The sequence below is a fragment of the Alosa pseudoharengus genome, unplaced genomic scaffold (assembly GCF_046254945.1).
Source record: "Alosa pseudoharengus isolate Yale_2024_CS ecotype anadromous, Long Island Sound unplaced genomic scaffold, YU_APseudo_1.1 YU_APseudo_1.1_scf_23, whole genome shotgun sequence".
Lineage (NCBI taxonomy): Eukaryota > Metazoa > Chordata > Actinopteri > Clupeiformes > Clupeidae > Alosa > Alosa pseudoharengus.
In genome coordinates this window covers 7720762-7740309 of record NW_027468685.1, presented here as the reverse complement: position 1 = coordinate 7740309, position 19548 = coordinate 7720762, and the positions used below count along the sequence as shown (strand labels likewise).

Here is a 19548-nt window from a genome sequence, read left to right as displayed (position 1 = left end):
TTCATTCAAATGTGTGTTACGCAAATAAAACCAAAATGGACAGGTCATAGTTAAAAATAAAGTTAATTAAATAGAATAATTGAAAATAATCTAACTGCACAAATAAGGGACGTGAGCTCATGGCCGATAACAGGCCATGTATAGTGTCTGTTTATTAATGTAATTTAAAGTCGCTTCGGACTATAAGAACTATAAGCATGAACATAAACATCTTTATCATGGCCGATAACATGGTGCGCATAGTGCCTGACCTGTTTGTGTGCCTGTGTTCTCTCTTTCTTTTGTCCAGGAGCCGGTGGGAGGCGAGGAGGTCGATTTTCGGCGCAGGGCATGGGGTAAGTATGTCCACTCTGCTTTCCTCCCTCCAGAGATCCTCAACTACCTGGTTCACACCCCCCCCCCCCCCCCCCCACCCCCCCCTTCTAGAGTAGCTCCAAGTCCCATGTGTGAATTAGACTTGTGTACACACCAGAGGGCTGACTGCCCATCCCTGACCCTTGACCTTTGGCCTGACTTGACCTGCATGGGCATGTTGTAGAGATTGATGAGCTGGCTGGCGTTTTTGGCAAGAAGTCAGGAGCCACTGCTGCACTACTAAACTGTAATCGCAGTTGGGTCAACATCACTTTGTGCTCCCTTTGTCTCATGCATTGACCCAGACTTCAGGCTAAGGAGTGATCGTGTTGGGAGTGAAACGGCTTTTATGTTTGTTTTTGCTTGAGCAATGACTGTTTTTATAAGGTGTGTGTTGTTCTCCTGTCGTATGAGTTTGCAAACGTACATCCACAGCGTAAATAAAAAGCCCCGTGCCGCGGTTTGTCTCCCGTGTACAAATTCCACTCAGAAAATGGATTTGAATAAACGCTCCTCTTGAAAACAGCAATTGCAAGTAGAAGCGTGTTGCCCCCCTGCTATGAAAATGTCAACTTTTTCATCTAGTGAACCTCGGCAGAATCGTACATAGTCTGGCAGATGGATGGGGTCAAGAGTGGCCGTGTGGTGTAATTGCAGTGTACCTGAATTCCAGAGCCACTAGCTGCCGCTTGCGTAACTCTGCCGGAGTGCTTTGTGATTTAATGTGTTTACTAAGGGAGCATCCTGTACCAGTTCACTAATGAAGTGAATTGCCAACATGGAGGCCTCATAGAGCGATCTGATTTATGCGGCTGAACTTTTTGCTGCGTTGGATGAATGCGCGGGCAGGCACGGCGGTCGCGTTTGTCACGGAGGGTTCTGTCTGATTTACTGCTGAGGCAGCTCGTGTGAGTGATAAGAAAGGAACACGGAGAAATTAAGTTTGCGGGAACGCACACTTGAACCTCAGATAACCCCAAGGGCTTTGCGGGAACGCACACTTGAACCTCAGATAACCCCAAGGGCTTTGCGGGAACGCACACTTGAACCTCAGATAGCCCCAAGGGCTTTGCGGGAACGCACACTTGAACCTCCGATAGCCCCAAGGGCTCTAAGTTAAACATTTGCGACTAAAGACTGAAAAACTATAGCAATTATATTTGTGGATTTGCTGGAAAGATGCCATTTTTGTATCGTGTTTGATGCATTCTGAAGGATCATTCAGTTTATTCATTTAGTATAGTAGACAGGAGTTAGTAGACAGTATTTTAGGTATTACCATGGAGTATATTTATCATGTAGGCTAGGAGGATTTTACCATGCCAAAGGAGGATCAAAATCTGGTCTTTAGGTTTGTGTGTGTGTGTGTGTGTGTGTGTTTTTGAGTGTGCGTGTGTGTTGGAGAGAGGAATTATTCTTGGGAGACAAATGTGTGTTTTTGTTTTTTGTTTTCTTTGTTTGTGTTTTTGGTCTGTTAGCACCATATGACCATACCCAGCATTGCAGTTGTGCTCTCCTGTATCTCTCCTCTCATCTCCTCTTTTCTCTTCTCTTCTGTTGTGGTATGATGCACATTGGCACTTTGTTTTTGGGAGTGTGATGTCAATAGGTTTAGAGCTGTGCATGTTTGACATTATTTGTCACTGTTATTTTTGATTGTTTGTTGTTGTTTTTTTTTTCTACTGTAAAGTCACAATGACGCTTCTTCAGGCTACCTCTTCACTGCTGCTGTTTTGAGTTTGTTCTTGTTGTGTGTGTGTGTGTGTGTGTGTGTGGGCTGTCTTTTAATCGCTCCTCCTGTTGTTTCCCTCTAAAGCCAGATTGATCAGGGCCCCAGCTATGATTTTTCAGGAGACGAGAGGTGAGTGGATCCCCATTGGTCTGTTTGGTGTGTCCGTCAAATTCACGTCACGAGGTGGGAACTTGGTGCTAGAACCTCCCCAATGGCAAAGGGTGGATGTGTGATTTAGAAAAAGGAAGAAAAAAACCAAAAAAAAACCAAGTAATTCAACAAGGCGTTTGAGCAGGCTGGTGTACTGGAATTCCTCACTAGCAGTAGACTTGTCACGGCCTTGACTGATTTAGATCTGGTCTCTCTCTCCCCCCATTCCTGACACCTTTACTCTGAAGTAGCACTTCATTTTCACTCCATCTGAGATGGCTGCTGGATGGGTGCATGTAGCACCGTGTCGCTGTGGGAAGATTGTTAGTGGGATGTCAGAAGGTTGCGCCATGTCGTTATGACTCGAGTTACCGGTAAAAGGGTGTTTCTCGCTTCTCTATAATTGGCCTGGAAATCGCACCTTGATGAGTCAGCCCAGTCAGGTATCTTAGCAGGAAGTTTTTAAAAGCCTAGCGTTTGGAAATAGTCTGATGTTGGCGAGCTCTTTTATTATCTTACTCTTCCTGCTGTGTGTCTTCCTGGTGGGAAACACAAGTCCAAATATAGCCAGACTCTGCCATTCTCATACACTGCTCTTCCTGATTGACAGATTTCACTCTATTCTAATCCAATCATGTGCGGCCTATCCCATGTTTATGCTAACCGCTCGCTTCCTGTTGGCCACCCGCCCCCCCTGGCCCCCTCCCCTGCAGGACCTTTAACCCTGCGGACTACGCTGAGCCGACCAACACGGAGGACAGCTACGCGGGCGGGACCACCTGGTGCAACACCGGCAGCACGGAACAGGAGGACGGATCCAGTCAGTGTCTCATCTCACTCTCTCCCCATCACTCGCTCCTCTCTTCCTGTCATCTCTCTCTGTCCCATCACTCGCTCCTCTCTTCCTCATCCCTCTGTCCCATCACTCGCTCCTCTCTTCCTCATCTCTCTATCCCATCACTTGCTCCTCTCTTCCTCATCTCTCTATCCCATCACTCGCTCCTCTCTTCCTCTCTGGCTTCCTACACCCCTCTTTCCTTCATCCTTTATTTGTGTGTGTGTGTGTGCTCATGTGTTTGTCTTTGTTTGCTTTCACACACTCTAGCCCGGGCTACACTGGGTCCACAACTCTCTCTCTCTCTCTCTCTCTCTCTCTCTCTCTCTCTCTCTCTCTCTCTCTCTCTCTCTCTCTCTCTCTCTCTCTCTCTCTCTCTCTCTCTCTCTCTCTCTCTCTCTCTCTCTCTCTCTCTCTCTCTCTCTCTCTCTCTCTCTCTCTCTCCCTGTCTCTCTCTCTCTCTCTCTCTCTCTCTCTCTCTCTCTCTCTCTCTCTCTCTCTCTCTCTCTCTCTCTCCTCCCTGTCTCTCATTTCTCCTACATCCCTTTGTTTCTTTCTGTTAATATCTGTTTGTTCTCCTCCCTTCATTTTATATTTATTTCTGTATTTTAGTCCGGGTTCGGACCACTTCTATATCGGTCAGACACTGTATTTGTATCCTCCATGTTGTACCTGAGGCCCTGTTGTTAGGCTGCTCCACTGCAGCGTGCCCTTGATAAATCCCCTCATGAGGCCAACCCTTGCCTTCCTCCAGCCCTTAGGCCTCACCCAAACCATATTGAGCAAGTAGTAGGGCTGTGAGTTGGCAAAAACCTGATAAGAATCTGCTATGCATCATAAAACAGGGTTAGAGTTAAATAAATGGTGATGCATTGCTGTTTTTGTTTTGTTTTTTTAGGCTGCAGCCCTTACATACTCCCAGTGAAAAAAGTTTACTTTTTTAATGCAATCGTACATTAGCCACTTTGTGCCAATGTGTATGTAGGCTATTAATTAGAAAATCTAGCGTTTTTGAGAAAAGATGGTGCAGCACAACGTATAATATCACAATCGATATTGTCTCCCACCCTTACTAAGTAGTGTTAGTCTGAGTGCTGCCCTGTTGCTAGAGTGCTCCATTGTGGAGTGTGTCCTTGATAGCTGTGCTGTCCCCTGCCGAGGCTCTAACAACATCTCTTCTCTTCCCTTCCTCCTCCACAGGAATGGAGGTCACGGCCAAATTTGACTCCGCTCCTGGTGAGCACTAATACATGTGCACCTGCATGAAGATTTGTATATTCTGTCTGTCTGTCTGTCTGTCTGTCTGTCTGTCTGTCTGTCTGTCTGTCTGTCTGTCTGTCTGTCTGTCTGTCTGTCTGTCTGTCTGTCTGTCTGTCTGTCTGTCTGTCTGTCTGTCTGTCTGTGTGTGTGTGTGTGTGTGTGTGTGTGTGTGTGTGTGTGTGTGTGTGTGTGTGTGTGTGTGTGTGTGTGTGTGTGTGTGTGTGTGTGTGTGTGTGTGTGTGTGTGTGTGTGTGTGTGTGTGTGTGTGTGTGTGCTTAATGTATATGTGTTCTCTGGACAGGAGCGTGGAGAACTGCTACAGAGGAATGGGGAACAGAGGACTGGAATGAAGACGTAAGAGAGAGAGAGAGAGATACACATGAATGCATTTCTAGAGTATACAGTCCACGCTGCTTGATTTGATTGATGTACTCAGACTCTTTGGGAGGTTGGTGCTGTGCTGCTGTAGTCTCATCTCCGTATGTCTCTGTCCTTGTAGCTTTCAGAGACCAAGATATTCACTGCCTCCAGTGTGGCCTCCATGCCTCTCCCTCAAGAGAACGTAACCATCACTGCTGGACAGAGGTGTGTAATGTGTCCACACACACGTACACACACCACACACACCACACACCAGGGTTGTGCACAATTCGAATTGCAATTCTGCTTCCTGTTTGCTACCTCAATTGAAATGCAAGTGAAATTCAAGAATTGAATTGGAATTTAAGAGCCAGTTTCAATTCAATTCTGGAATTTTGCACAAGCCTGCCACACACCCACATTCACACACTCCATAGAATTGAGATGTATTACCCCATTGCTTTTTAGCAAAGTAACTAATTGCATTATATCATAAACATGAAGAACGCTAACTGTATGTCCCTCTGGGCTTCCTGTAGGATTGACCTGGCTGTGCTTCTGGGTAAGACCCCACCCTCTTCCTCCTCCGCCGAGCCTGACCCCGCCTCCATGGAGCCCCAGCAGCCTCCGTCACTCCCCCAGTCCCTGGTCTTCAGCAACTCCAAGCAGGCCACCCCCCTCTCCCAGCCCCCCGCCACCTCCTCCTACAACCAGCACAGCATGGTCAGTGGAGCTCCATGCATGCACACGCATCAGCAACACTTTTACTTATGCACATTTACATATCTCACGGTACAGGTTGGATCGGCGATAGCGGGGATACGTCACTTCTGTTTATGTTCAAACAAAACAGAGCGCTAGCTCGCTACTCCCTCCCGTGCAATTAAAACTCTCCTAAACGCGCATCTCGTCGGGTTATTGGTTGAAACACTTTATTTTGCCTTTGAGTTGGTTGCCAACCCTTGTTGGTAGCAATTGTTTTTGTGTACAGATCCCGGAGCCTAGGCTAAAGTCCTTTTAGGCAAGTCCCTCCACTCGGCGGCCATATGGCAACGCTTTTTGGGCACTCATCGGGCATCCATGATGAAATGCGTGTGCGCAAGGCTTCACGACACCAATCTTGCTCCAGCGGCGAGATCACAACACATGATTGGCATGATGTTTTCACATCACACCATATGATTGGCTCAATGTATTCACATCACACCACATGATTGACTCAATGTATTCACATGTCGACGTTTTGCCGAGTAAGGGGTGTGATATGTGTAGTAACGACCATATTGGCGTTACAAACTAGCCCCATGCTTTTCTATGGAGGGTTTTTTGAGTGCTGTGTCTCCTCATTAGAAAGTCTCTGCCTAGGCTGCCTACAGAGACGGCCTGCTTATGGGGCAGACAGCTAGCGGATCGTTAGGAAAGATTAGATGAATGTGATAATTTATGTTTGGGCCTGAAATCGTTGATAACACCTTTAATACTGGCGTGTGGAGACTGACGTACCCAGTCTTTCTGCATTTTCCATTGTGGTCTTGAGTTCTTTGTTATTAATCGTTTCTCAGCGTGCTCAGTGCTGCTCAGCCGTCTATGCACACATGTACACATTTACATATTTCACAGTAGATAATGCTAGCATGTGGAGAGGTATCCAGCTTTCTGCATTTTCCATTCTAGTCTGTTCTTTGATATTAATCATTTCACAGCGTGGCCAGTGCTGGCCAGAGCTCTGCGCACACACGTAAACACACAAACACATTTACATATCTCATGGTAGATAAAGCTAGCGTGTGGACGGGTACCCATGGAAACTAAAAGGGGCAGCTGTGGTCTACTGATTAAGGAAATGGACTCCTGGACAAAAGGCTGCCTGTTCGATCCCTGACCGGCAGGAAAATAGTGGCCTTGAGCAAGGCACCTAACCCCAACTCCTCCCCAGACACCTGGAGGAGTGGCTGCCCACTACTCTCTGTGTGTGTGTGTGTGTGTGTGTGTGTGTGTGTGTGTGTGTGTGTGTGTGTGTGTGTGCGCTCACTACCCCTAGTGTGTGTTTGTTGACTACCCCATGGATTGGTTGAATGCAGAAATTAAGTGTGTGTGTGTGTGTGTCATACTGGCCACTGAAACATGACTTAAAAAAAAAAAAAAAAAAATGGTATGCAGTCTGAAAGCATGATCTGTTCTAAGGTATTTCTGCAAAAACAAACACAGTTTATCTCAAGTCACCTTATCACATGCCCCCCCCCCCATTGTTTAGTTTAACAGTTTGGCATCATGCTCTGGAAAATAATCATGCTCCCACATCACATCACTCTCCCTTTCTCTCCCTCTCCCTGCAGGTGAGCATGCTGTCCAAAGGCTTCGGGGAGGTCGGCGAGCCCAAGGCTGCCAGTGGCGGCCCGACCAGCGGTTCCCAGTTCCTGGAGCAGTTCAAGACGGCCCAGGCGCTGGCCCAGCTGGCCGCCCAGCACTCGCAGCCGGCTCCCCCCAGCACAGGGCCCTCCTCCTGGGACACAGGCTCCAGCTCTCTGGGCCAGTATGGTAGGCTAACCGCTAAGCTAACCCACACCACACCCCACCCCTCTCACTCCGTTAAAACCTCCTACGCACACACAGCGGTCAGTTTCTCTTGGATTCCTTTTGCTGAGATCAATCCGCTCAGCATGTCCTGTCCAGAACATAAGCATCCTCTGGCTATGTGTGTTGCATCTGTTGTAATGGTCCCCTCCTCTGTGTGTGTGTGTGTGTGTGTGTGTGTGTGTGTAGATCTGAAGGCAGGCCCCGAAGTGTCTGTGCACAGCCCCTTCACCAAGCGCCAGCCCTACCCTTCCTCCTCCTCCTCTGCCTCCATGATGGACGCCTTCATGCAGGACAAAGCTACGCCCCATCAGCCTCCCTCCTCGTCCGCGTCCCCTGCCGTCTCCGCTGCCTCGCCCAAACCGGGGGCTCACGGCCAGCAGGTGTCCCCCGGCCCTGCCGGGGATCCGCACGCTGCCGCCTCCCTGCCTCTGCAGCAGCAACAGAAGCTCAAACAGCAGAAGAAGAGAGCCTCCATCACCACTAAGGTTGGTTCACACTGGGGGTGGTGGAGTCTGGTGGCTAGCTTCAGCTAGTTAGTGTTGTCAGAAGCACAATGCAACAGAAGAAGAGAGCCTCCATCACCACTAAGGTTGGTTCACACTGGGGGTGGTGGTGGAGTCTGGTGGCTAGCTTCAGCTAGTTAGTGTTGTCAGAAGCACAATGCAACTCTTGCCATTTCCTTGGCTAAAGTAGCTAGTATAGCATGGACCTTATGCACGGAAGGCTTTAGTCAGCTCATATATTTCGGTTATATTCTGCTCCTTATATGTTCACTCCCGAGACTGAATATCTTGTTTGCCCAATAATAGCAACTTTAACACGCACAGAAATCCAAACATCCAAATCCAAATGTGCTGTTTCATTAGTTTCAACACCCAAGAGTCCATGTAGCCACCGTTGTTGTTAATGTAATTAGTGTTTACATCACACCTGGCTTCACCGGAAATAAATGAGCTGCCTAAACAGCCTTCCGTGCATAAGGTCCATTGGTCATTGAAATGAATGGGTATACTAAACAATCTTAAAGCACTTTATAGGTCTGTATAATGGTGCCGTAGTGCACACTCTGTAACCTGTAACCTAACAGTGTAACCTGTTCTGATTTCATCAGATTCCATCTTTGGCGGTAGAGATGCCGGGCTCTGCTGACATTTCGGGACTCAACCTGCAGTTTGGAGCGCTGCAGTTCGGATCAGAACCGGTTCTTCCAGAGTACGAGGCCCAGGCGACCGTACCCATGGCAACCCCCGGCAGCCAGTCGCAGAACAGCCTCTACACAAGTGGCAGCAGGTATTTATGTCCTCTTTCCTCACAGGAAGATTTGCTCATAGTAACAATATGTTGAGGTTTTCACCAGAAGTACATTCAAACCTAGGTGAATGTTTACAAACAGTTTTGTCTTGATGGACACTTGTAAACAATCGTAGGAGGTAGTTCTCTGCCAACATGCAGGGGCGTCGAAATTGAATGTTTACAAAATGTAGTCAAATGTTAATGGAATGAATGTTCATTTGGCCCTCATGCCAAATGACCTCTTGACCCTTTAAGGACAGGTTGATTGTCTTTCTACAGGTCTTCACACCTCACTATAAATTTCAAACCTTGATAATTCATCTTTCTTCCTCTCTCTCCTCTTAAGCGAGCCTACCCTGTCAAATCCCAGCCAGATGGATCTCTATGAGCAGAGAGCCAATCAGGCGCGACGCTACCCTGCCTCCGTGTCCTCGTCCCCCCACAAGGACATGCAGTCCAAGGTGACCACCCCAGCATTCATGTCCCTCTGCCCCTAGTTCGGTGTGTGTGTGTGTGTGTGTGTGTGTGTGTGTGTGTGTGCGCGCGCATTCATGTCCCCCTGCCCCCAGCTCGGTGTGTGTGTGTGCGCGCGCATTCATGTCCCCCTGCCCCCAGCTCGGGGTGTGTGTGTGTGCATTCATGTCCCTCTGCCCCCAGCTCGGTGTGTGTGTGTGTGTGCATTCATGCCCTCCTGCCCCCAGCTCGGTGTGTGTGTGTGTGCGCGCGCATTCATGCCCTCCTGCCCCCAGTGTGTGTGCGTGTGTGTGCATGCGCATTCATGTCCCCATGCGCCCAGCTCTGTGGCTGAGCGCGTGTGTGTGTGCATTCATGCCCCCTTGCCCCAAACTGTGTGTGTGTGTGTGTGCGCGCGCGCATTCATGCCACCAGCTCTGTGGCAGAGCTGCTTTGTGTCTGTGACTATGCCAGTTATTTTTTGTGGGTCGTGTGTGTTACGTTGTTGGTGTGTATTATTGTGTGGTGCGGTGTGTAGTTGTTACGTTGTTGGTGTGTATTATTGTGTGGTGCGGTGTGTAGTTGTTACGTTGTTGGTGTGTATTATTGTGTGGTGCGGTGTGTAGTTGTTACGTTGTTGGTGTGTATTATTGTGTGGTGCGGTGTGTAGTTGTTACGTTGTTGGTGTGTATTATTGTGTGGTGCGGTGTGTAGTTGTTACGTTGTTGGTGTGTATTATTGTGTGGTGCGGTGTGTAGTTGTTACGTTGTTGGTGTCAGTATTCTTCAGTGTAGCAGTCCCTTTGTGAAACTCCACCCAAAATACATACAGTACTTTACTCACCACAACATCCAGCATAGGTGACCTTTTGTTTCTTTTTCTTCACAGAATGGGTTCAGCTCTCTCCAGACCGCGCAATCTCTAGAAGGTAAGTCTTGTGACCGCACGGACAAGGCCTGATCATCTTTTAGAGTTCCATACTTTCTCTGTTAGAGTGTCTTTCCTCTCACCTGTGTGGGGCCAAATGAGCTTGAGTGAGTGAGTGAGGACCGTAATGTTGCCTGGCAGTCTGAACAGAAATGGCCCAGGAGTGATGAGCCGCTTGGCCTCTGTGGTGTGAGGGCTGGAGCTGCTTCTCAACGCCAGTTTACATCAGTTGATACTGGGGCCGCCATGTTCCTTCCACCCCCCCACTCTATAGCTGTAATAGTAATATTACTATTGTAATAGTAATGCTTTAGTTGGTCTATTTTATACAGCTAAGATTCAAAAGCTGCCTCCTAGTGCAGACAGGGATTACGAGATACTTGTACGGCAAATGCGTTTTTTTTTATATATATATATACGACCGTGGTCGAACAGCGGTTTTAAACCCCAAATGCGTTTTTTTTTTTTATACGACCGTGGCGGAACAGCGGTTTTAAACCCGGAATGTTATGCAATCTCCCTAAGTTGAATCCGTTCAGGATCCATAGCATATAAGAATAAATGAATAAAATCATCTCGTAATACTAGTAAAAGTGAATCCTACATTATAAGAACGTGCCAGATCAAAATCAATCAATCAATCCATATAAGGAACATATGGATTGATATAGTATAAGTATATATACTCTTTTGACCCGTGAGGAAAATTTGGTTTCTGCATTTATCCCAATCCGTGAATTAGTGAAACACACTCGACACACAGTGAGGTGAAGCACACACTAATCCCGGCGCAGTGAGCTGCCTGCTACAGCGGTGCTTGTGGAGCAATATAGGTTCTCTCACCAGTGTATAGGTTCTCTCGCTTGTGTTTTCTAAGCCTGGATGAGTAGTTCCATACACTGCATGAGGGCTAATGTGTGTGTTTGTACCATACACTGCATGAGGGCTAATGTGTGTGTGTGTTTCCTGAAGCTGCAGCAGGCTCTGCAGTGCCCGTGAAGCCCCCCTCAGATGTCTCCGCCCCCTCAGTCTCCAGCATGGGCTCATTGGCTGATGGCACGTCAGGACCCGGCTCCTTGTTGACCACAGCCAATCAGACGTCGCTTAACACAATGGGTCACAACGAAGACCCATCCGCTAATTCTATGGCCCCACCCCAACACAACAAGTAAGACCTTATTTATTTATTATTTGTGATGTGACCTTTGGTTTGCATAATATTGTTTTGATCTGAAAGGTGTGTGTGTGTGTGTGTGTGACCTGCATCATAGTTGTGATGTGTGAGATGCTAAAGCCGTGCTGTTCTCTCCTCCAGTTCGCTCCCTCCCCAGCAGAACTGCCTGGCGTCATCTTCAGTTCGTAGCGCTAACTCAAATCTACTGGTAAGCATCTTTCTTAAAACGAGTTGCAAAAGCCGTGTCCTATAAACAGATAGATAGATACTTTATTGATCCCACAAGGGGAAATTCAAACCAGTCATTCTACACAGTGTAACAAGTGTTTTAATGACTAAAGTCGAAGTTGACCAATATTTAGCAGAAACATTCTCTTCTTATTGCTTGAGCACTTTTATCTTTTGGAAAGTATGGTGTTACAGCAGCAGTTAATAATATAAACATATATCACACATACAAGTCTCACAACTATGTCTCCCTCCCTCCGTTAGCATGGTGGGGTTGATGGCGACTCCAGCCTCCACTCCTCCTTCCCCTCAGTCTCTGGCGTGGGCCCTTCGTCCATTCCCCCTTCCTCCTCTTCGTCATCCTCGGGCGTGGCGGCGGTCTCCCTGAGCCCGGCGCAGCAGCAGCCGGCCTCCTCCTCTTCCTCGGTGGGCTCGGGCCTCGGCCCCGTCAGCAGCCTGGCCATGAGTCTGACCACCGCTGCCGGCGGCGCTACCTCCATCATTCCCCCGCAGGTCGCTGCCGCGGCGATCGCCTCTTCCACGGTCTCGTCTTCGGCGGCCGGCCCTGCATCCTCGGCTTCGGCCTCCTCGTCACGCAGCACGGCTGCCTCAGGTGAGTGTTCCACAGGCCACCTGGAGTATCTTGAAGCTGCACCTACAGTATCTCATCTTCACCTAGAGTATCTCTCAGTTTAACCTAGAGTATCTCAGTATAACCTAGAGCAGGGGTCTCCAACCTTTTTGGGAATGAGGGCTACCTGAAGACCCGAAATCATATGGAGGGCTACTCATTTAAAACAAACATACCCTCACCCCTTTTTTGCGAGGGTAGTCCTCCTAAATAATAGGCCTATGTGATTTTTACTTTTAAATGATCGATCATTATTTGTGCAGGCCTATACGTCTTTATATATTAAGCAACTGTATTTTCAAATTTAATATCAATAACCTATGCAACACTACCAACATTTTTGTTCAGTTTGTTCATTTCAAAGTTTGCATGGGGAATCTAATCTATTTTTTTTTTTTTTTTTTACAAAAAAACTTTCTTTTTGTGCAATTAATAATTTGGGTTACAATTTGTACCCAATTTATACCAACCCACCATTATGAATTCAGGGGATGTTTAAGTTCTGATTTCAGTGGACAATTCGGTTTTAACATTTCAATAGTAATCGCCCACACCACCCTAACATATGAAAACTCCTTTTAAAGTTATTGCACACCTGAAATGATCCATGATCTGACAAAAAAGGGTAATGCACAGTCCTGCTCAGTCATGCATGCTATAACATTTTTAGCGCTATTATACGGCAGTTGCCTACGGAGGAGAAAAGGCCTGTGAGCTAAAGCAATTGTTTTTCAGTCCTTGAACAATCATGCAAGAACCGTATTTGACGAACATGGAATGGCCACAGAACTTTTGCAAAGATATGCTTTCATTGGCTACACCAGACAAGCAAGTTTTTCCCCCTTTACTGTCTATGCGTGCGAGCAGCGTGTGCGCTCCGCTTCCGTTGTTGTTTAAAGATTGAATGGGAAACGGATTTGAAGCCAAAGGCTAAATTTTAACGCAGCTACAATTTATAAGGTATCACCAATATCAATTTATTGTTACAGATGTATGGCTACATACATTCTTAAAATGGTTCTGGTCTAGACTTAAATATCTATTGAAAACTTCACAATGGAGCGTGTTTTTAGAGCGTGATCTGCAGGTGACCTGTTGGCTATTTTTTAGAAAGTGCGCTGGGGGCGCCTCATAGCCGTCCCGCGGGCTACCTGGTGCCCGCGGGCACCGTGTTGGAGACCACTGACCTAGAGTATCTCTCAGTATAACCTAGATTGTATCTCAGTATAACCTAGAGTGTATCTCAGTATAACCTAGAGTGTATCTCAGTATAACCTAGAGTGTCTCTCAGTTTAACCTAGAGTGTCTCTCAGTTTAACCTAGAGTGTCTCTCAGTTTAACCTAGAGTGTCTCTCAGTTTAACCTAGAGTGTCTCTCAGTATAACCTAGAGTGTGTCTCAGTATAACCTAGAGTGTGTCTCAGTTTAACCTAGAGATAGAGTATAACCTAGAGTATCTCAGTTTAACCTAAAGTGTATCTCAGTTTAACCTAGAGTATCTCAGTATAACCTAGAGTATCTCTCAGTATAACCTAGAGTGTCTCTCAGTTTAACCTAGAGTATCTCAGTATAACCTAGAGTATCTCTCAGTATAACCTAGATTGTATCTCAGTATAACCTAGAGTGTATCTCAGTATAACCTAGAGTGTATCTCAGTATAACCTAGAGTGTATCTCAGTATAACCTAGAGTGTATCTCAGTATAACCTAGAGTGTATCTCAGTATAACCTAGAGTGTATCTCAGTTTAACCTAGAGTGTATCTCAGTTTAACCTAGAGTATCTCTCAGTTTAACCTAAAGTGTATCTCAGTTTAACCTAGAGTATCTCAGTATAACCTAGAGTATCTCTCAGTTTAACCTAGAGTATCTCAGTATAACCTAGAGTATCTCAGTATAACCTAGAGTATCTCTCAGTATAACCTAGAGTGTATCTCAGTTTAACCTAGAGTATCTCTCAGTTTAACCTAGAGTATCTCTCAGTTTAACCTAGAGTATCTCAGTATAACCTAGAGTATCTCTCAGTATAACCTAGAGTATCTCTCAGTATAACCTAGAGTGTATCTCAGTATAACCTAGAGTGTATCTCAGTTTAACCTAGAGTGTATCTAGAGTGTATCTCAGTTTAACCTAGAGTGTATCTCAGTTTAACCTAGAGTATCTCTCAGTTTAACCTAGAGTATCTCTCAGTTTAACCTAGAGTATCTCATCTTGTGAGTATCTCTCATCTTCACCTAGAGTATCTCATCTTGTGAGTATCTCTCATCTTCACCTAGAGTATCTCTCAGTTTAACCTAGAGTATCTCTCAGTTTAACCTAGAGTATCTCTCAGTTTAACCTAGAGTATCTCATCTTGTGAGTATCTCTCATCTTCACCTAGAGTATCTCAGTTTAACCTAGAATATCTCTCAGTTTAACCTAGAGTATCTTTCAGTTTAACCTAGAGTATCTCTCAGTTTAACATAGAGTATCTCATCTTATGAGTATCTCTCATCTTCACCTAGAGTATCTCTCAGTTTAGCCTAGAGTATCTCTTGGCCCAGCCTTTAGGTCGAACAGCGAAACGTTTAATCTGAAAAACGCTTGCTTTGCCCTGCAGGGAAAGCGCCTCCAAACCTGCCCCCTGGAGTGCCCCCCCTGCTACCCAACCCCTACATCATGGCCCCCGGCCTGCTCCACGCATATCCGGTGAGTGTGCTCCCAAACCTCGCCTGCTTCGCCATCTGTGTGTGTGCTTTTTAGTTTTGAGTTTCTGTTTTCTATGCTTTGACCTTGGGTTCTCTTTTAATGTGAAATAGGGAGGGGCGGGGGGGGGGGGGGGGTTGGGGGGTCCTTATGCGGCTATTTGACTTGTGTGAAAGCAAGCCAGCTGACTTGGATCCCGGTTGCCATGGTAACACAGTGGGGATGGGGAAGGTGGGTGTGCATGTGTTTGCGCACGAGAAGCCCAGCGTCCTGTGGTGAAATCCATCAGCCCCCTCTCTCTTTATGGATGCTTGCCTTTGGGTGGGGTGTCTCTGATTAAAGCAAAACGATGCAAGAATTGGTATTTTGTGCTTCATGCCTGCAATTTTCAAAGCACTCCCAGGGTTCCCATTTAGAAACTAAGGTGGTGCCCAACGCATCTCTTACTTGCAAATGGATCATTTGTCTGCACGATACAGCACAGGTGCACAACCTGCCATTCTCCGTATTAGAAGTCAGTGTAGCATCCAAAATTAGTTTGAAGAAGTTATTTTGAGTTGAAAAAACTGCATAGTGTTGTTTTAATAGATCAGACTGTGCACACCGCAGCATTTTATGTTGTGCTGCTGAAATCACTCTCTGTATATGGGTCTGGAGGAAAGCATGCGTAACCCAGTTGCAGTAACGCAGTCTGCTCCCTGTGATCTCAGCCACAGGTATACGGCTACGATGACCTGCAGATGCTGCAGACCAGGATACCACTGGTAAGTATCAGGCCTTAGTTGGTGTGTGTGTGTGGTGTGATGCGATGCGATGCAGTTGGGCATTGTGTGTTAGTATGTTTAATTGTATGTCTGTATGTTGGCTGGCTCTGTGGTGGGCCATTGGGTGTTTGTTTGTTTGTATGATGTGAAAATGCAACCGGTGTGATGCAAACAAACAATCCCCAATTGTATTTTGGCTTGCTGTATGCGTAGTGGGAGAAATTCCTTTAGTTGGCAAAACCTGCAAATTTTACTAGGAACTTGAAACTGACTAGCCTTGGTTTCACTTGGTCAGTCATCAGGTTTTGTTTAGTGAACTTACAAAGCTACTAAAATCCCAGCAGTCATTAACATTTATGCTTCTAAGCTTGTCTGTCCAACTCTAACCTTTACTAAACTACACTAACATTAATCCGATGTGATTAATCGTTTCTTTGCCCCGATCCCCATCCATCTTTTGGTGGAGAAGGGTGGGTTATGTCAGAGAATGTCTAATAAGGGGAGAACCTTCACTCTCGGAACGCTTCCGGTGTGGTACTGCATCTAGGGGAGCTCGCGGGCGAGTCCAGAATGAATGGAGGTCTATGGAGCTGTACCCCTCAAAATCCACTTTTCTTGGGATATAATTTTTTTTCAAGTAATTTGAATATTGTATTCGAAAGGGGAGGCAAAGACAATACACTTGGTTGAGTGTTATATTTTTTAAAGTCACTTAATTGTTCTAAAAAGCCTTTCAAACGTGTCAATGACGTCATTCATTAGCATGATCATAGCATAGCATAGCATCAATGCTAGCGTGTTATGGGCAACAACGACCCAACCTGTAAGAAAACGAAAGGACATGACTCCCGGATTATTTCACTTTTGATTGATAATCCATATCCATTTTGCGAAAAATAAAATAAAATCTGAGGGTTTCAGTTGTTAAATAGGTGAAAACAATAAATGTAGCCATGTAGCTCCATAGGACCCCATGTATTTTGGACTCGCCCGCGATCGCCATCTAGGTGAACTGCAGCCAAATTCGGTTTGTATGGGATTAATAGAGAGTGGGGAGGCTCTCCGTAGACGGGCTCTGGTTATGTTTTGGATTGGAGGGTTTAAGAGGCATCTCTGTGTGGCACTCCAGTTGACCCTGTCCTGCATTACCGTAGCAACACAGGGGGTCAGTGAGTGCCAGACCAATCAGCAGTCTCTTCAGATATCCACCAGCCCTCCTGATGGCTGCCTGGGACTTTAGTACTGCGACACGTATACAGCCTTTACGGCCACTTACCTTTTCTACATCCTGGGGATTTCTCCCACACTGTGTGTGTGTGAGAGAGAGTGAAATGGAGGTGCAGAGAGAGAGGGAGTGTGTGTGTGTGTGTGTGTGTGTGAGATGGAGGTGCACACTGTGTGTGTGTCTGTGAGATGGAGGTGCACACAGAGTGTGTGTGTGAGAGATGGAGGTGCACACAGTGTGTGTGTGTGAGATGGAGGTGCACACAGTGTGTGTGTCTGTGAGATGGAGGTGCACACAGAGTGTGTGTGTGTGTGTGTGTGTGTGTGTGTGTGTGTGTGTGTGTGAGATGGAGGTGCACACAGTATGTGTGAGAGAGCTGGAGTTGCACACAGAGAGTGTGTGTGTGTGAGAGGTGCACAGAGTGTGTGTGTGAGTCCGTCTGCATGGCTTTGTTTGTTCTGTGAAGTGAAGCTCCGTTTCTGCCCGTTCGTTCCTACAGGACTACTACAGCATCGCCCCGTTCGCCACACCCACCACAGCTTTGACGGGCAGAGAAGGCAGCCTGACCAACAACCCTTACTCAGGTAAGCTGGTCTCCTAGCAACGCTCCTGTAGGCACTGCGGGGTTCTGAGCAACCCGTGTAGTTCAAATATAGATTTTTCACATGTTTGAACGAATGTTCAAATATCAATTTAAAAAGTGACAGCCCTTGTGTGGCTATTTATTTGTATATTTTTTGTGGAGGATGCATCAGTCGACCCGGCCCTTACATCATACTCTGTAAATGGAAAGCAGCAGACAAGCCTGCATCCTGTTCTGGGTGATTATTGGCCTTCTGCTGCTGGGCTAATTAACCTGTATAGTCTCCGTTACACTACTGTACCTCACACAGGAAACTGCCAAGATAGATATGTGCACATAATGACAACACTAATAAGAAGAATAGATAGATAAATGAACAGATATGAATTAATATTTATTTTATGTGTGTGTGTGTCTGTCTCCTCCTCTCTTGCGTGGCCTCGCTCGTGTGTGTGTGTGGCCTCACTCGGTGTGTGTGTGTGTGTGTGTGTGGTGTGGCCTCGCTCGTTGTCTCTCAACAGCTGGCGACCTGTCGAAGTTCGGCCGCGGCGACGCGTCGTCCCCGGCGCCGGCCACCACGCTGGCGCAGCCGCAGCAGAACCAGACGCAGACGCACCACACCACACAGCAGCCCTTCCTCAACCCCGGCCTGCCGCCCGGCTACAGCTACACCAGCCTGCCGTACTACCCCGGCGTCCCCGGCCTGGCTAACACCTTCCAGTACGGGCCAGCCATGTTCCCGGTAAGAGAAGGGCTCCCCCTGCTCCTCTTAGCTCTTTCATGGGTGTACGGGTTTCATATTTATTATTTTTTTTTATTTATTGGTTTATTTGATGGGGACCATGCATATTAATGAACATTGTATAAAAAACACCATGTAAATATGCCAGAATTGGTCAAAATAACTACTTTTCATCTGCATATGAAGAAGCTACAGTAAAGTCCCGTATATTAGCCGCATTGTGTATTTGTGTATAAACCGCAGGTTTACCGGACGGTGTTTTATGGAAGTTTAAAAAACACAACCATGTTCTATGGAATGAAATGCGGTCAATTAACATGAAACGTTGCATTGGATTTTTACAATGGCATCGTACATGATTCAGCCAATCATAACCAAGGACCGGAACTGTCTGTTTTAGAAGTAGCAGTAACCACTATCGGGACTAAATATTGGAGAGCGTTGTTAAGCAAGCTTATCTAATAGAATTCTATTTGATATTGATGGTGCAGTATGGTAACATTAGAAGCATGAAATGGATTTGTTGGTAGCAAATGCTAATTTACAGCTAGTTGGCTACCTAGCCCTAATTGGACTTTGACTTCAGGCCACTGGAATAAAAGAATGTAGTGGGAAGTAAGTCACAAAGTGTTGTTTATTGGAGAATGACCTGTGTATGGCATGTGAAAAATGTTTGTGTGTGCACAGGTATTTGTTGCTAATTTTATATTTGTTGCTAATTTTATATATTACACAATTCTTTTTTTTTTCCATGATGTGTGCCTTCATGTTCAGGTGGCGCCTACCTCGTCAAAGCAGCACGGCGTGAATGTGGGAGTGAACGCCTCAGCCACGCCCTTCCAGCAGGCCAGCAGCTATGGTTCCCATGGATACGGCACGGGTGAGACGCCTGTCAGACACACACACACACATACATAGACACACACACACACACACACATACACACACACACACACACACACACACACATATACATACACACACACAGAGTAGTTCCCATTCTGCGTCAGTCCGGTAACTTGAGCAGAGAAGCTGTCTCTGACATGGAATTGCAGTCTCTAGTCTGTTTCTAATGCAGACTCAAGTGTGTATGCTCTAGTTTCTAGGGCAAACACATTACATGAAATAAAGATCGTCATGACCTGAACAGACCTGTTGTCAACACACGTGTACACACACACACACACACACACACGTACACACGTACACACGTACACACACACACACACACACACACACACACACACACACACACACGTACACACACACACACACACACGTACACACACGTACACACACACACACACGTACACACACACACACACACACGTACACACACGTACACACACACACACACACACACACACACACGTACACACACACACTAGTGCTCCCCTCAAGATCTTCTCTTCCTGTTAGTTGCTACTGGATCATCAGTAGCAGTCATGAGTAGCCCTTTTGGTCCAGATCATTGGCTCTCCTCGTCTCTGTGCTCTTATAAGTGGTAGGAACCTCTAGCGGGGTGGCAGGGGAGGGGTGTAGGTGGTCCTCCATGCGCCGCTTGCTTCAGCTCATCCAT

At 46.6% G+C, this 19548-nt stretch overlaps 1 protein-coding gene across 14 annotated transcripts in view; it reads left to right on the top strand.

The window, feature by feature from the left end:
• Positions 1–19548, top strand: part of ubap2l (ubiquitin associated protein 2-like) — a 41481-nt gene that overhangs the window by 12453 nt on the left and 9480 nt on the right. For 7 of the 14 annotated variants that reach the window (XM_076301211.1, XM_076301214.1, XM_076301218.1 and 4 more), the window contains exons 7-26: positions 290–335; positions 2171–2215; positions 2950–3056; positions 4272–4307; positions 4633–4685; positions 4831–4916; positions 5231–5414; positions 7028–7229; positions 7455–7753; positions 8380–8558; positions 8908–9022; positions 9903–9942; positions 10914–11109; positions 11257–11323; positions 11608–11956; positions 14570–14658; positions 15366–15419; positions 17144–17228; positions 17749–17969; positions 18744–18849. In XM_076301211.1, coding sequence (XP_076157326.1) covers positions 290–335; positions 2171–2215; positions 2950–3056; positions 4272–4307; positions 4633–4685; positions 4831–4916; positions 5231–5414; positions 7028–7229; positions 7455–7753; positions 8380–8558; positions 8908–9022; positions 9903–9942; positions 10914–11109; positions 11257–11323; positions 11608–11956; positions 14570–14658; positions 15366–15419; positions 17144–17228; positions 17749–17969; positions 18744–18849 — 2559 coding nt within the window. The remainder of the gene's footprint in view (positions 1–289; positions 336–2170; positions 2216–2949; positions 3057–4271; positions 4308–4632; positions 4686–4830; positions 4917–5230; positions 5415–7027; positions 7230–7454; positions 7754–8379; positions 8559–8907; positions 9023–9902; positions 9943–10913; positions 11110–11256; positions 11324–11607; positions 11957–14569; positions 14659–15365; positions 15420–17143; positions 17229–17748; positions 17970–18743; positions 18850–19548) is intronic. The other 7 variants (XM_076301221.1, XM_076301223.1, XM_076301216.1 and 4 more) reach the window with 2 other exon arrangements.